The 15,003-nt window shown below is 36.4% G+C and overlaps 2 protein-coding genes across 2 annotated transcripts; both read right to left on the minus strand.

Moving 5' to 3' along the window:
* Positions 1-284: 284 nt before the first annotated feature.
* On the minus strand, positions 285-7,148 carry nek6 (NIMA-related kinase 6). Its single transcript, XM_056731572.1, has 10 exons — positions 7,027-7,148; positions 3,726-3,803; positions 3,412-3,552; positions 2,828-2,890; positions 2,635-2,745; positions 2,215-2,323; positions 1,814-1,921; positions 1,469-1,563; positions 1,055-1,168; positions 285-977 (listed from the first exon to the last, which is right to left on the minus strand). Exons 2-10 carry the CDS (start codon positions 3,786-3,788, stop codon positions 867-869), a joined length of 915 nt encoding a protein of 304 aa, XP_056587550.1. The 5' UTR covers positions 3,789-3,803; positions 7,027-7,148; the 3' UTR covers positions 285-866.
* Positions 7,149-10,409: 3,261 nt separating this feature from the next.
* On the minus strand, positions 10,410-14,985 carry lhx2a (LIM homeobox 2a). The gene is made up of 5 exons (XM_056731653.1): positions 14,933-14,985; positions 12,587-12,771; positions 11,921-12,234; positions 10,905-11,101; positions 10,410-10,810 (listed from the first exon to the last, which is right to left on the minus strand). The coding sequence occupies exons 1-5, from the start codon at positions 14,933-14,935 to the stop codon at positions 10,559-10,561; spliced, it is 951 nt and encodes a 316-aa protein (XP_056587631.1). The 5' UTR covers positions 14,936-14,985; the 3' UTR covers positions 10,410-10,558.
* Positions 14,986-15,003: the final 18 nt, after the last annotated feature.

Here is a 15,003-nt window from a genome sequence, read left to right on the forward strand (position 1 = left end):
TTCTTTAAATATTTACTTATGTCACTTCTAAACTGTATGACTTTCCTCTATAGAACAAATTAAATATATATTATGTTAAAGAAACACCTTTGCAAAAATATCTTCTGTTGTTTTTCACAGAAGAGTCACGTACATGTTTTGCGCAACATGAGGGTAAAAATGACAATAAATGGATTTGCTTACCACGAGGGGGCATTGTAGAGAAACCTGATGACTTCCTACCATCTCTATGATCTGGGTTGAAATTTTTCTTTCACAAAAAAACGAGTAACACATTTGGAAAATGTTTGTTTATAGTTATTTTTATTGTTAATTACACAACATTTACATATGAGGACATGACAATGTTTCAGAATGACTGATAATATAACATTTTTGGGGGGAAAATGAGTAGGATGAATAGTTACTTTTAGACATTTGACCCAAAATACAAGGATGCTGAACTCATGTCAAATATAATACCTGTCTTTACTGTGAAATAACTTTGTGCGTGTGTATTAGAAACAAGCAAATACTGCTCTTTTAAATGTTATGAATCTATAACCCTAACAGGAAGTATGTATAAATAGAACCGTGTTGTGACTTCATCATGAGGTCCGAGGTCATCTGACCTGACCAATGTAACACCCGTCCACTTTCTCCAAACAGCACTGTGACGAAACATTCAAAGGCACGACAGATTATATCTGCGCTCCGTTCAATACAAATCTACAGCAATCTTCAGTTTATAGCTTACAGAATGTAGCTTTCAACCTACATTCACTCTTTATAACATATCTAACATAGCTTTATCAGTTGGATGGAGAGAGAGCAGATGTCACAGGTTTGCACAACGCTTCTCCTCGCTGCTTGTACACGCGTCTCTTTCAGGTGCTGGATGTCCACAGGTGCATCTGTTTGGCGAACTGCAGGACAAAGACGATGTCGGGTCGCTGATCAGGGTCGGGACTGATGCACATACAGACCAGATCTCGGAGCTGAAACGCATAAAGAGCGTGTAGTTAGTCACAAATCTGTTTCGGTAATGACAGACAGGGTGTGTGGGTATTTGTACCTTCTGTGAGTAGTGTTCTGATGGGAGCGGTGGATAATCACACTGCTCGATCTTCTGACACAACGCCAGCAGGTTCATCTTATCGCTGTAAAAGGGGCTGTGTAAAGCTGCCATCTGAGAGAATAAATGTGATGCAATAATGGTTAAAGTTTGTCAAATCAAGCAAAGCAATATTAAAAGATGTATATAAAAAAGGAAAATCAACCAAAAGACATGTTTCACGTTATCATTTTTCGCATAAACAAAGCATTGGCATACAACTTTGACTTGACAACTTTTTCAAGCATTTAAAATGACTGTGATTATCTCTTTTTAAAAGATCAAATAATTTCATTACAGCAAATTGGAGCATTAACAAAATGTAATTGATATGCATGTTTGTATACATCACCATGAACTTGTGTATTTGTTTACCTCATACAACAGACAGCCCAGTGACCAGATGTCTGATTTGAAATTGTAACCGTTCTCATGAATCCTTTCAGGAGACATATAATATGGAGTGCCAACTGTGAGATTGAGACATACAAAGAGGTTATGGGATGTTTCTAGCTGCATGGCTGATTGAAGAAATGTATCTATGTTGAATGTGTATTTTAAATAATGCACAATCAATACATGAAATGTTTACCTTTGAGAGCGATATCCTATACTACGCTAAAACTGAGACTAGTCACTGCATCTTTTACTTGAACATCAAAATTGTGTGTGTTTGTGTGTGTGTGTGTGTGTGTGCGTGCGTACACGTTTGAGCATTACCTAGAGAGTGTGCGGCGGTGGTTTTGGAGCTAAAGAATCGACCCAGTCCAAGGTCTCCCAGTTTAACTTCTCCAGTAGCCGTGATGAAGACATTTGATGGTTTTATATCTGTTACACCAACATTCAGAGAGAAACCCAATATTTATTTAGACACCTGTTGTTACCTGTTGTTCTACATATCAGACCCCAATTATTAAAGGTGAAGCATAATTGTGTCTAACATTTGGGACAAATCATGTCCCCAGCAGTGAACTTAACCAAACAAAACTTCTTTGGAATAAGATTTGCAAAGTCTACGTTGTGAAGTAAATGTTTCTACTTTTGGTTTGGTGTAAGGTTAGTCTACATACATTTGAAATAGCTGTATATAAAAACAATGCTTTGTGAACGTGCGTGTATACCTCTATGCATGACTCTGCGTGAGTGCATGTGTTCCAGTGCGCTGCAGAGCTGCACAAAATACTTCCATATCGTTCTCTCTGGAATCAATCTTTGCTTCTTCTCAAAATACTACACAAATAAACACAGACGTAAGAATTTTTATTTTAAAAGGCAAAATAATTAAGTCATAATTAAGGTTTGCATTATAACAATACACAATAAATTGAAAAAATCCCTTGGCAAACACAGGGTTGTGGCATGGTAGGCAAAAATGAAGGATAGAGATATTTTAATGACATGTTGAATTGTTTATGTCACATTAAGCCCACTGTCCTTGTACTTAACATCAGCTGTTTGTCATTTAAACCTCCCACACTGTTTTCTCAGGTGCTGACCTACCACGCTTTCATAAAAGTACACAAACACACGCTGACAATCACCTTTATCATCTGAGAGAGGTCTCCAGCATCCGCCAACTCCAGGACGATATTCAACTCGTTGTCTTCAATAAACGAGTCCAGATACTTGATGACTTTCGGATGATTTAATTGCTGCAGAAACGCAACGTAAAAATTACTCACCAAACTCTCTAACACATAAACACACGGATGAGTCTAAAAGCTTGTTACTAACCTTTAGCAGGTCAATCTCTTTAATGCAGTCTTGACGGGATTTAGCATCCATCATTTCAAAGATCTGATCGAACGCAATGAATAACACAATGTTACAAAACACAATCTTTCACAATCTACATCTTAAAAAATATTGTGTCGTAAACTAACTCGTGAAGTTTTAGGTTACTTAAATGAATTTTTTATGAGCCTAAAAACGTTTAATCTGTATGCCTACATGCTTAAAATTATTTCTGAAGACATACAGTAAATATAATTTTGCTAACATTGATATTAATATTAATTTAACCTGATGAAGCTGGTTGTTAGGATCCCACAAAAACATTTTTACAAATTCTAGGCAAATGGTACTTTAAGACGCTAAAGATAATACATTTTTACCATGGTTTATTTCAAATAATGACTTAGTGACCCTTAACATTTGTACGATATATAAAACATTCATGTTATCATTTTAAAACTCTGTGCACACAGAAAATGTTATTTAATACATATTATACATATTGCAAAAATAGTATATGTGATATGGTAACCTGTTATTCAAAATATAAATCATATAGGCAAGTGTAAAATATTCAGAATCACCTGCACTTTCTTCAGTGCTACCTGCTGATTATCTAGTAGACATGTGGCTTTATAAACCTCGCTGAACTGACCACGACCGATCTTCTTCTCCACACGGAAGTTGGAAAGCATGGAACTGTATCCATATCCCAACATGTTTCTCTGAGAGGGAGACAGACAGCAAGTTAAGTCAGTACTAGACTAGTATCCATTATGTTAGTCCACATATTAGTGTATGTCTGGATTACTGTAAATTATTCATACAATAGCTGCATGTCACCGTGTGTGTGTGTGTGTGTGTGTGTGTGTGTGTGTGTGTGTGTGTGAGATCAAACCTGGTCGTTCTGTACCGGCACCGTGTAATTTTTATTCTGATCTTGAAAGCCGTTCTGTTCCATAATGACATTCCACACCTGCAGACAAACACAAAGACCATTCAGACAATCAAAAACACATAGTCGCTTATTAATCCTTCCCTACGGCAGCTTTGTTCAGCCTTATTCTAGGATTCTGTCATTACAAACCAAACCTGATGTCATCTGTCAACACAGACAGATCTCGGCTGTCAGGGCTTAGATCACATCAGGACTGTAAACTATTAATGCAGGCATGAAGAGTACATTCTTAAAAGTCACTTTATACAATTCAATTCCTACATTCCTAGTACAGTCTCTTAAAGACAAGCACACGGAAATGATTTCTCGATGACATGCATTTACACTCATTCTTGGCTCCGGTCGTCCTCTTACGAAACCTTTTCTCTATCCAAGGCACGCTCAAAATACTAGTGAAATTCTTGCAAACATCTTCAAAGGAACTATATACTTAAAGTGATAGTTCACCCAAAAATGAAAGTTCTGTCATCATTTACTCGCCCTCTTGTCATTTCAATCCTTTATGACTTTCTTTCTTCCAGAAAGCACAAAAGAAGATATTTTGAAAAAAGTTGCAGAACAGCACTCGGCCGCGTTCACTTCTTTTGTATAGACACAATGGGCCTCATTCATAAAACGCGAGCAGAACGACTTGTTTGTATAAATCGTTCGTAAAGTCGTTTTGACGTAAATTTTCGGATTCATGAAAATGTTTGTATTTTCAAAATTTTTGTTGGTACGAAAGAAATGTAAACCTGCTCCACACCACGTGTAAAAAGTGCGCCGATGGAGAGACAAAATATTTGTGCACTGAAGGGTGTAGCATCGTACTAGAACCTTCCAAAAAACACATGGGTGTGAGTATGGGTGTGTAGTCTTCAGGGCAACTGTTCAACTTGACATGTAATAACAACTCATGTTTATCATTTAAAAAAAGCTCCAGACAAACCTACTGACCCACATTTACACACATAAATACACAACATGTTTTGTGAATCCCTGTCACTACAACATTCCATGCCTACGAGGTATAATAATGTCTAATTATCAGATATATTGAGTTTGTTAGCAAGTGTTTAATATGTGCCCATGATTCAATTATAATCTTTTTTATAGTAGCACAAATCTTAAGAAAACAAACACTGCTATGCGTGTTTGAGCAGTTATAAATAAGCATTATGTGTGTATATTATTATGAATATTATATGAATATATTATTATCTGTGCACAGTGAAAAGTGGTTATGAAAATGAAAAACTCCATAAACTATAAAAACTAAATGAGAGCATGCTCGTATCAGAGAAAAATGTGAATACTATTCATACTGTAACCACGAATTACACTGAAATCGCTCATATCGAGATAACTGTCATTAACAGACACAAAGATCATATACTGTACAATAAAAAGTCAGCTCCTGCTCGTGAAGGTGAAGAAAAACAGGTCTGCAGGAAAGACAACGTTAAGAAAGGGAAGGAGAGGGTGTTTCTGTACCAACTTCCTTCCATTCACAAAAGAAAAGAGGAAGAATTACCATCCAGATCACACTTTATACACATTGTGCATTCAAAGTGCTAATACTGACAGATAAAACGAGATGGCGTTAGATGTCACCGGCAGTTGTTTCCTAGAAAACCTTCGCGTACTTAGAAAGCGGTCACATTTGAGGGCATGACTCATGCCAACATGCATTAAATAAAGCGCGTTAAAAGGAGATGTCGTGGCGTGTCGTGTATTATACTTGTGTCATGGACGGATGGATAGACGCCACATAGAAACACTTTCGATCTAAAAACACCACAACATCCCCTAACACATCTTAATCTTAACAACAAAAAGCCCACAGAATGCATGGAAACACACACAAGCGTGTTTATGATCACATCTGAATCTGATATGGTGATAATACCAGCCCACATCATTGAAGCGAAGCATCATGGCCATGCCATCATGTCACTGAAACGAACATGTTTGACTGTGTTTGTTTGCCGTGAATCCCCTTCAATACACAGTCATACAGTTTATGGAGTCATGATTTGCCTGCAGGGCCGTGAAGGCTTAACATGAACGAATCCACCAGAATGTCATCAAGTTCTTGACTTTAAGAGAAATTGTGAACTTGGACACATTTGGAAAATTCTGATATAAATATTTTTACGTGGCCTACATTTTAAAATATGGCAATGGAGCAGACATGCAAAGATGTGCCAGCAAGGTGCTAGAATAACACTATTGCACTTTTCCTAATTCTCGTATTTCTTTAACTCGGTTGAATATCTAAATAAAACTACACATAGTGTTGATATTTGAAAAAAATGATATGAAAGCAGAATGTGCATCAAACAAATAATAAGCATAACGTTTTGAATATCTTTAACATTAATTGAATCTACGTAACTGGTTCATACTTTGCATTAACTCACTGGAGGTCACTATTTATTGCGAGTGGTGACGACATACGAGCTTGAATCACGGGCAAAAGTGATACTTTGTGGTCAAAAACACGTGAATGGATGCAAATAAACACCGCCTGTGGGCGGAGTCACAACTCCGCAAATTCTCTTCACAGAAAAAAACAAGCGCGCAAAAATAACACCACACACATAATCCAGTTATTCAATCGAGTCGTGCACGTTAAAAAAACAGACATGATTATATACAGACGTTGATATAAATCTTAAAGTTATATTTGCATGAATGATCTAAGTTGGTTTCAATGTGGGTGTTACCGTTAGGCTTCAACATGTCACAAAGTATCGAGCTGTATTTCACAGTCTCGGTGCGTGTTTCCTCTATACTTTCTCATTTCCCTTTATAGCATTTGCAATGCGATATGATTGTTTTGGGTATGTTAACTACTTTAAAAGCATGAATATAAGACAAGTCGCGGAATAGGGCCGTAGTATGCAGTGCACTTACATTAACTTTCAAAACAGATCTACTTTCCGTGCGCGTTTTCATATCTGACACATGCAAGCAAGACACATTTCAGAAAAGCGCTGTTTCTTTAAATCATACACACTAAACCACATGGCAACTTTATTCCAGTATGACTAAAAACACATCTCTTCTCTGTGTTGCCTTTTTTGCGCATGAGCCAAATCAACCCCAAGAGCGATTTGGCTCGATCTTTCTCTTCTACATGAACACGTTGTGCGACTGTCTGCAACACTTGGTATCCCGAGGCGTGCGCGCGCACACACGTCACAAGCATCGCGTTTTCAAGAAATTGGGTTAAAAGTCACGCAGCTGGTCCTCTTACCTCTCCGATGCGCTCCTGGAGACGTTCACAGCGCCGAAAAATGTGGCGAAGTCACTTTGGTCAGCATCCACGCACACCAGATTCACTTGTGTCACGGCCCACGCGAGTTTGAGTCACACCCCGGGAATCACATGGCTGTCTGTGACAAGAGCAAAGCACCGATTCTGTCTGTTACTTTATTTACACTGGAAACTGGAAACATTACTGGCAGAATTTAACTGATAATTCATGATAGTGTTTATATTATATTATATTATATTATATTATATTATATTATATTATATTATATTATATTATATTATATTATATTATATTATATTATATTATATTATATTATATTATATTATTTTATATTATATTATATTATACACTATATTATATTTATCATATCATATTATATTATATACTACGTTATACTGATCTCAGATAACAAAATAATACACCCGAAAACTTTACCAGTAGACCCTCAGAGACCATTATGGTGTTCTTTAAAACCAGTTATAACCATTTAATCCAATCGAATATCTGTGATGATTTCAATTTTGTTCAGCAGTTCTTTTAGATTTCAGTACTGATGGAATGGCTGGATCCAAAATCATGAATTCTAGATAGCCTAAGAACAGAGGTTTATATTTATAAATTGTGTCAATTTTAAATTGTGTAAATTGTGTGTGTTATGACTTTTACATATTGAACCGTCCTAAGCCTGGGCGATATGTAACTTAAAAGTTCAGACTTAACATGAAAGTGACACGACGACATCCTTTCGTTATAACCCCCACGTGTAAAAATGATATCTCTGTAAAAAAACCCAGACTTTCATGTGGCCTTGTATGGTTAATGGAAAGTGAACCCACATCTTTCTAGAGTTTGCTGTAGATTTGCCTCTCACTCTTTCTGTCTTGCACGCACACACACTCATTTTCTATCCGAATAGTTGTCATTCTGGGGGAAATTATGAACAAATGCCTTTAGCACAGACACAGACGGAGAGACAGAGAGATAGAGAGGAAGAGAGAGAGCATTGAGATATTTTTAACAAGGTTTGCTGCTGTAGACACAGTCTGCAGATTTGCAGATTCAATGCATGCTGTACATGATGAAAAGGGAAGTGGCAAGAATCCATTTTTGTTGCAATAAAAAAAAGAATGACATAAAACTGTCACGAGCCTGTGGTGGGGAACTTCAGTTTTTTTAAAGAGTTTGTGTATCTAGACTATGATTAGACTCGGTGTGTGTGTGTTTTATATGTATGTTTTGAGTATTTATGGTATGGTTTGCGGGTTGTGAAACTGTTGACATTTTGATAAGTCAGTAGCGCCCTCTAGAGCTCACAAGCAGCAATATCAGGGCAATCGATAATTACAAGTACAAAACATCTTTTTGTTTTTGTTTAATTTGTTTATACATTAATTTAAGACAACCTATTCTCATAGTTTTATGACTGTTTGATTGTTCTTAGGGAATGTAAAACCAAATCAAAATAAAAAAAAAATCAAATAGGTTTTCACATGTCCACTTAAGCGGAGATGCACCCAAAAATGACAATTCTGTCATCATTTACTTGTAATTTCGAAATTGCATGTCTTCCTTCCTTCCGCAGAACACAGGAGAAGACATTTTGAAGAATGTTGATAACCGAACAGCGGTGGCACCCATTGAGTTCTGTTGTATTGACACAAAATCAATGCAAAGTGAATGGCTGCCGTGAACATTTTTCAGAATATCTTCTTTTGTGTTCTATGGAAGAAAGAAAGTCACACAGGTTCTGATAAGAGGGTGAGTAAATGATGACAGAATTGTCATTTTTGGGTGAACTATCACTTTTAAAACATTTTGTTTTTGTTTTCATATGAAGATATCCTGTCGAATGTAGTATTCTCTATGTATAAAAGAGCTAACACCAATATAATAAAAAAACACAAGTATCATAAAATTATCTGAACATATTTTTTTCAATAGTTTAAACATTATGGTAGTCTTTGTTGTACTGCCTTATTTATTGTAAATGCAAATTATTTTAGGTCTGGTTGTTGATGTCTGCTCAGCCTGGATGATCCGGTTTACACAGTTTTCAGCACGTGGCTATTTTTTCCACATTTGTGTTACTCCAAGTCTCTGTGGGTCGGGAGAGTGGCACGTCCTGTAATTTCTCATCCATAAAACACACACATGCACACAAACAATGCTTGCTTGCGGTAAAACACTTGGTTCAACCACAACCACCATCCTGAAATGTGCAGCGTACACAAACCGTCCGCATCAAGCATGCATCCCTTATTATTTCCACGTTTCTCTCCCTCTTCTGGGTGAAAATGATTGTGAAGGATTTCACAAACACCATAACCACAAGCAAGATTTTTTTTTGCGAAGCAAAACTAAGACTTCATTAGCAGCTAATAAAATAATGTGGTCACAGAACAAAGACAACACCAAATGTCTGTCTTTGATGCCAGGACCGTGTCTCTGCGCCAGATTTGCCTGTACTGGGATGGTTTAACCTCAGAATGGTAACCACAGTCACCTCAGCAGGGATCTGGATCATTACAATTACACAAAGTTTATCCACTCACAAAAACAAGGTTTACACACACAACCGGCGTTAAATAATCAAACAGCATACACCCCAATGCTGAATAAACAAACATCTTTACCTCACAATGTGAACACTTTATTTTACTTTCATCTGTAGAGAAGCGTAAGCCTAGTTAATCTTGTTTGGAGACTTTGAACAAAAGCCAAAACCACATTTGACTTCCATTGTGTGTACTTATGCATGAATGCATCTTGAGTCCAAAGTTTGCTGCTTTAAACCTTTAAGGAGAGTGATTTACACTTTTTGTGACCTGATATGAGTGAGTTATAGCTTAATCGGTAGCACAGCCTTTACATTACTGTAGATTATACTGCAGTAACTGTACTTTGCACATAATGCAAGTGGTCTGTCTATGCACAGAGTAGTTGAATGACATTTGCCAAAATGTTCTGTACACCATATTACATGGAATATTCTATCCAATGCATTAGTAGTTCACATCATGATTCGTTCCCACTTTCTATTGTAATTTTTTTCCAACTATGGAAAGCCAATGGTGACAGATTTTGAGGTGAACTACTTTAACAAAGCAAAAATAAGACACTTAAGTAAATTGGAGTAAAAATGCTAAATAACCATATTTACTGAAACATGTGAGATCATGTATCATCCTACTCATTTATCGTTGCATATTACATATAGTTTCACATACTTTTTCTTTCTAAACAGTATACGGTACATGCTGTGCATATGCAATATTCTGGTACTCATTCTGAACATATTTGATATAAAAAGGCCTTGATGCCATCCAATACCTTCTAAGTTCTGTGGTTCTTTAGAAAACGTTTTGTTGCCACAAAGAATCCAAAATTCTGTAAACAGATCTCGAATCAATACTTTGATCTGCAAAACCTATAGTGTAACATCAGGAAATATTGTTTCAGCCGACTCAAGAATGTTATATATTAAAAGTGATTAGAATATCACAATTATATATTAGAAGAAATTAGAGGTTGTGCATTGTAAAGGGCTCATGCTGTTGTGGTTCACATGTATGTTTTGATCTAAGCATGTGTGATGTGATGGAGAGGTGCTGGATGGGCTGGATGTATTCAAGGATGGGGGAGACATCTCCGGTGAAGGAACAGATGGTGACGTGGTGGAATTGTCAGAAATATTGTCCGCACCAACGCTCTCCTGATACAGGTGATTCCTCCTGAATTTTGCACGAGCATTCTGGAACCAAACCTGCATGAAATAAAGACGCCATTGAGTAAACAGATGTAAAACTAGGTAGATGTTTCATATTATAACATCGAACATTCAGAAACATCATGTGGACCTGGAGCACGCGTTTCGAGAGGCCGGTTTTTTGTGCGAGCTCTTTGAGGTCTTTGGCGTCTGGATTGTGGTTGTGGTTGAAGAAGGACTGCATGCTTCGCAGCTGGTGGTGCTTGAAAGACGTTCTCATGCGTTTGGACTTCTGACAGCTAAACTGTCTCACTTTCTCCAACAGGTTCACACCCATATCGCTCACATCTAGAGCACACAAAATGAATCAATATTGGTATGACGCACACTCAATGCTAAAGAACCAGTGCATTATAGTCAATATTAGGAGATATTGTTCATTTACATAGAGGGTTCAAATATAATATATATGAATTGTGAGCCATTAAGCCATATAGAACTATTATAGAACACAATGATTTGGTTATTGACTATTGCTTTCTTTACACACATGTTTTGTTTGAGTCAAAATGAAAGGTTTATTTTGTAAAATTGGCTAACTCAGTTTTAATAAAAAATGAAAAAATAATGTTTTATTGTGCATTCCAATTTATATATCAATCAACCTGCAGTTGGTTTGTTTTGATTTAAGCCATAATAACTCAAAAAAAAAAAGCTTTCCTGTAGCTCCGTGGTAAAAGCGTTGCGATAACAATGCAAGGTTGTTGGTTTGAGCCCAGGGGATTGCAAATACCTATGTAAAATGTATAGGTTAAAGCAAAGTAAGTCGCTTTGGATAAAAAATGTAAATTTAAATAAAATACAGCTAACCAACACAATAAAACACAATAAAAACACGATGACATAATAAAAAACGAGTTATCTCATTGTGAAACAAACTCTCAAAGAATTTATAGATTTAATTAAGGCCTTAAAATAAAAGATCATTAACAAAGAACATTTTCTGCAAACAAAGCATATAAAACATTTACGAAACACTCACATTTTTTTGTTGTTTTAACTAAAGGACCCTGCCGATGCCATATTACATGTATAAATTTATATTACAGAAAGAAGCCATGCATAAAATGTGTTCAGACTATCTTAAAATGATGCAAAATGCATTACCTGAATTATAAACAACATGGTCTGCTGCGTCTAAATTTTTCCTCCTCCGTGATCGTCCTCTCTGCACCGGAGCCCCTTCATGTGTGGAGGTCTGGGAGTTTGCGTGTTGCTCCTCCTGTAGCACACTCTCGAAATGGATCTGACAGTACACTGAAGTGTCCCTCATTCCGTAGTGATCTCCAGTGAGAAGCATTTTGTCGCAGGTGACGCAGGAAAAGCAGCTCAGGTGGTACACCAGATCCCTGGCTCGCATCACTATCTCTTTGGCTGGGATGCCCAGGTGACACCGTGCGCATCTTTGCAAAGAAAATGTCCTGCTTAAAAGAAGACGAGATATTATACAAATGGGTAAAAAATGTGACATTCAAAAACAGGATACAGATTTAAAATGTCAGGAAACTGTACGAGTTAAATTATGTTTTCATTCTCATCATTTTTTAAGTCACACTGACAAGGAGGGCAAAACAGTTTTGTCACTTTTTTTAATTAATAATTGCATTTTCTGTTGACCAAGGTCACGGCCATGCATGGGTAAATTAACGTTTTTATTAAGCAATAACTTTGCAATGGGCAATTGCTTATTCTAGTAAACAGTTTAAAGAAAATTCCGTGCCTACTAGTTGACTTATAAAAGTTACCCTATTTTGAATGATCTTTTTATTTTACCTGTAGTAGTCCTCTTTACAGTAAATATCGCCATGTTTACTGAAGCACGTGAGCTCTGACTCCAAATCAGCTTGACACGCGCTGCATTTCAAACAGCGCTCGTGCCACTGCCTGTCAGCCGCGAGCAGGTAAAACCGATCTGAGATCAGTCTGCCACAACCGGCGCACACCAGTGACTCACAGCTCTGAAAAACAACAAATATCACACACGTTTATTAACAGTTTTCAAAAGCCATCGTAAATTGATATTAACTGTTGCTAATTTTACATTTCTACAAAGTTTACATTATTCATGTTTAAACAAGTTAGGGTCTTTAGCAGTATCTACATAATTTAATTGTTTTGTGACATACGACCTTCAGACTAGATCAATTAAAATGAATAAATGTAATGAATTAAACTATGCGCATAGTACTTACTTGCATGCAATTGGACTAAAGCGTGAAATAACAAACGAAACGAAGGACATGTAATCACCTAAATGCAATGCAAAGTAAACATGCCACATAAAACCGATTTCCCTATTTTTAGCTTCAACACGGTTGTTACTTTAGGATTATAGCGTCTTTAAATATAATAGGCGGCAGGCCTATTAATTTTATAGTATTGCGTTACATGAACATTTATGACTGAATCAACCAATAACCTCAAATCTTTAGAATTAACAGCCAACTGCATTTGACTTTTTTCCATTACAGTCTTGGCGATTTGTAATACAACTTAAATATATGCATAAAACAAACCAGTGTCAATAACAAACTTGCCAAATCAAATATTATACAGCTTTATGAATATGACTTAGTTTTCTTTTATCCAGCACATGTGCGTGAAATTAATTCTTACCTGTTCATTGTCTTCCATGTTGATGGTAGTAATTTGTGCTGATCTGCATAGGATAAATAGGTATATTCCAACCTTTCTGCTAAAGACGTGAGATGTCTCTTATCTATCTGTTGTTTTGTTTATATAGAAGCAGGTAACCTTAACTACAGTACATCAGCATCACTCTAAAAGCATCTATAAAAGGCACCCTACAAACTTACTGTACCAACAAGATGCTGTTTATAGCACCTAATAAACCAAAGTAATCAAAGTTTAAGTAAACTGCAATCAGAAAGCCAGTTTGGAATAACAAAATCCCGGATCTAATGAAGCATAAAAGGATGTAGTTGCGTTGTGTCCATGGGTGGAACTGCGGTTTGGCACGAGTGCAAAAGACTGAGCCAGTCTCGGTGTTCAGGTGCAGTGGATGAGATGTTGCGTGCGCTCCGAGTTTGCGTGGAGACTTGTAGACGCTCCTTAGACTCCGCGCGCTTAGCGACATCATTTGCTTTTATTATGGCCTGCCCTGCACACTCCCTCATGATACAGGCGAGCCAGAACCCTTAAATGTTTTGTTTGAGTGAATCAACAAAACATTGCTTTGTTAAACCAATTAAAGTAGTTTTGAGAGTTAGATCAACATCAGCTCCCGCTCTTTTTATAATGATGCATTAGTTATTCTAACATAAGCCTGTTAAGTCATATTATAGTAGAGGTTAACATTTTGTAAACATATTAATAGACAATAAATAAACAACGAACAACTGTATTTGTATTAAATAAAGTTAATTAAAATGTATAAATGTTGTATTTATTGCTCATTTTTGCTAATGTTAATAAGATTAACCCAAAAAATGTATCCTGTTCATTTGGTTCAAAACCTCTTACTCTCTGACTCTTCTTGAGAAAGAAGGAGAAAATATTTAGAAAAATGGCTCCTTACAATGCAAGTCAATGGGATAGGCTAAAAATTGTTTGGTCACCAACATTTTTTAAACGTTTTGTTTAATCTTTATATTGTGTTTTGCATAAGAAAGTCATACAGGTTTGAAATGACATGTGGGGGAATAATGATTTAAGGACCGTTCAGATACAGTTTAAACTAATATTTCAATCAAAAACAGGCTACAGTAAAAACAACAGTCATTGGTGCATCATGGATGTCATGTTATTTGTATTATTTACAAACGAGATGACGTCACTAATGTATACGGATTTTGTTACACCCCTTTCACTGGATTCTTTATATAACTGTTTCCATCATAAACAAAAAGTTATACAACGTAACCAGGGTTGTGCATTAACTGAACTTGAATTGAACTTTACACGAAATGACAAACTGCCTTAAAGTCCAATATTTGTGACTTGAAAGAAAAACATTAGAGAAAGAAACCCCAAAATCCGATTATTATCAACATTCTCAACAGACAACGTGCTACTATGTATATTTATTAAAATAATCACACATTCGTGTCAGACTCAGAAATAATCACGGCAGTCACAACATAAAACATCAATACTGACCATCTGCCCTACAGCTGTTACAGTTGTTGCTGAAATACATTATCGTAATGCCAAGCATCATTCTCCACTCC

This window comes from Triplophysa dalaica, chromosome 19 (genome assembly GCF_015846415.1).
Source record: "Triplophysa dalaica isolate WHDGS20190420 chromosome 19, ASM1584641v1, whole genome shotgun sequence".
In the NCBI taxonomy this organism is placed as follows: Eukaryota; Metazoa; Chordata; class Actinopteri; order Cypriniformes; family Nemacheilidae; genus Triplophysa; species Triplophysa dalaica.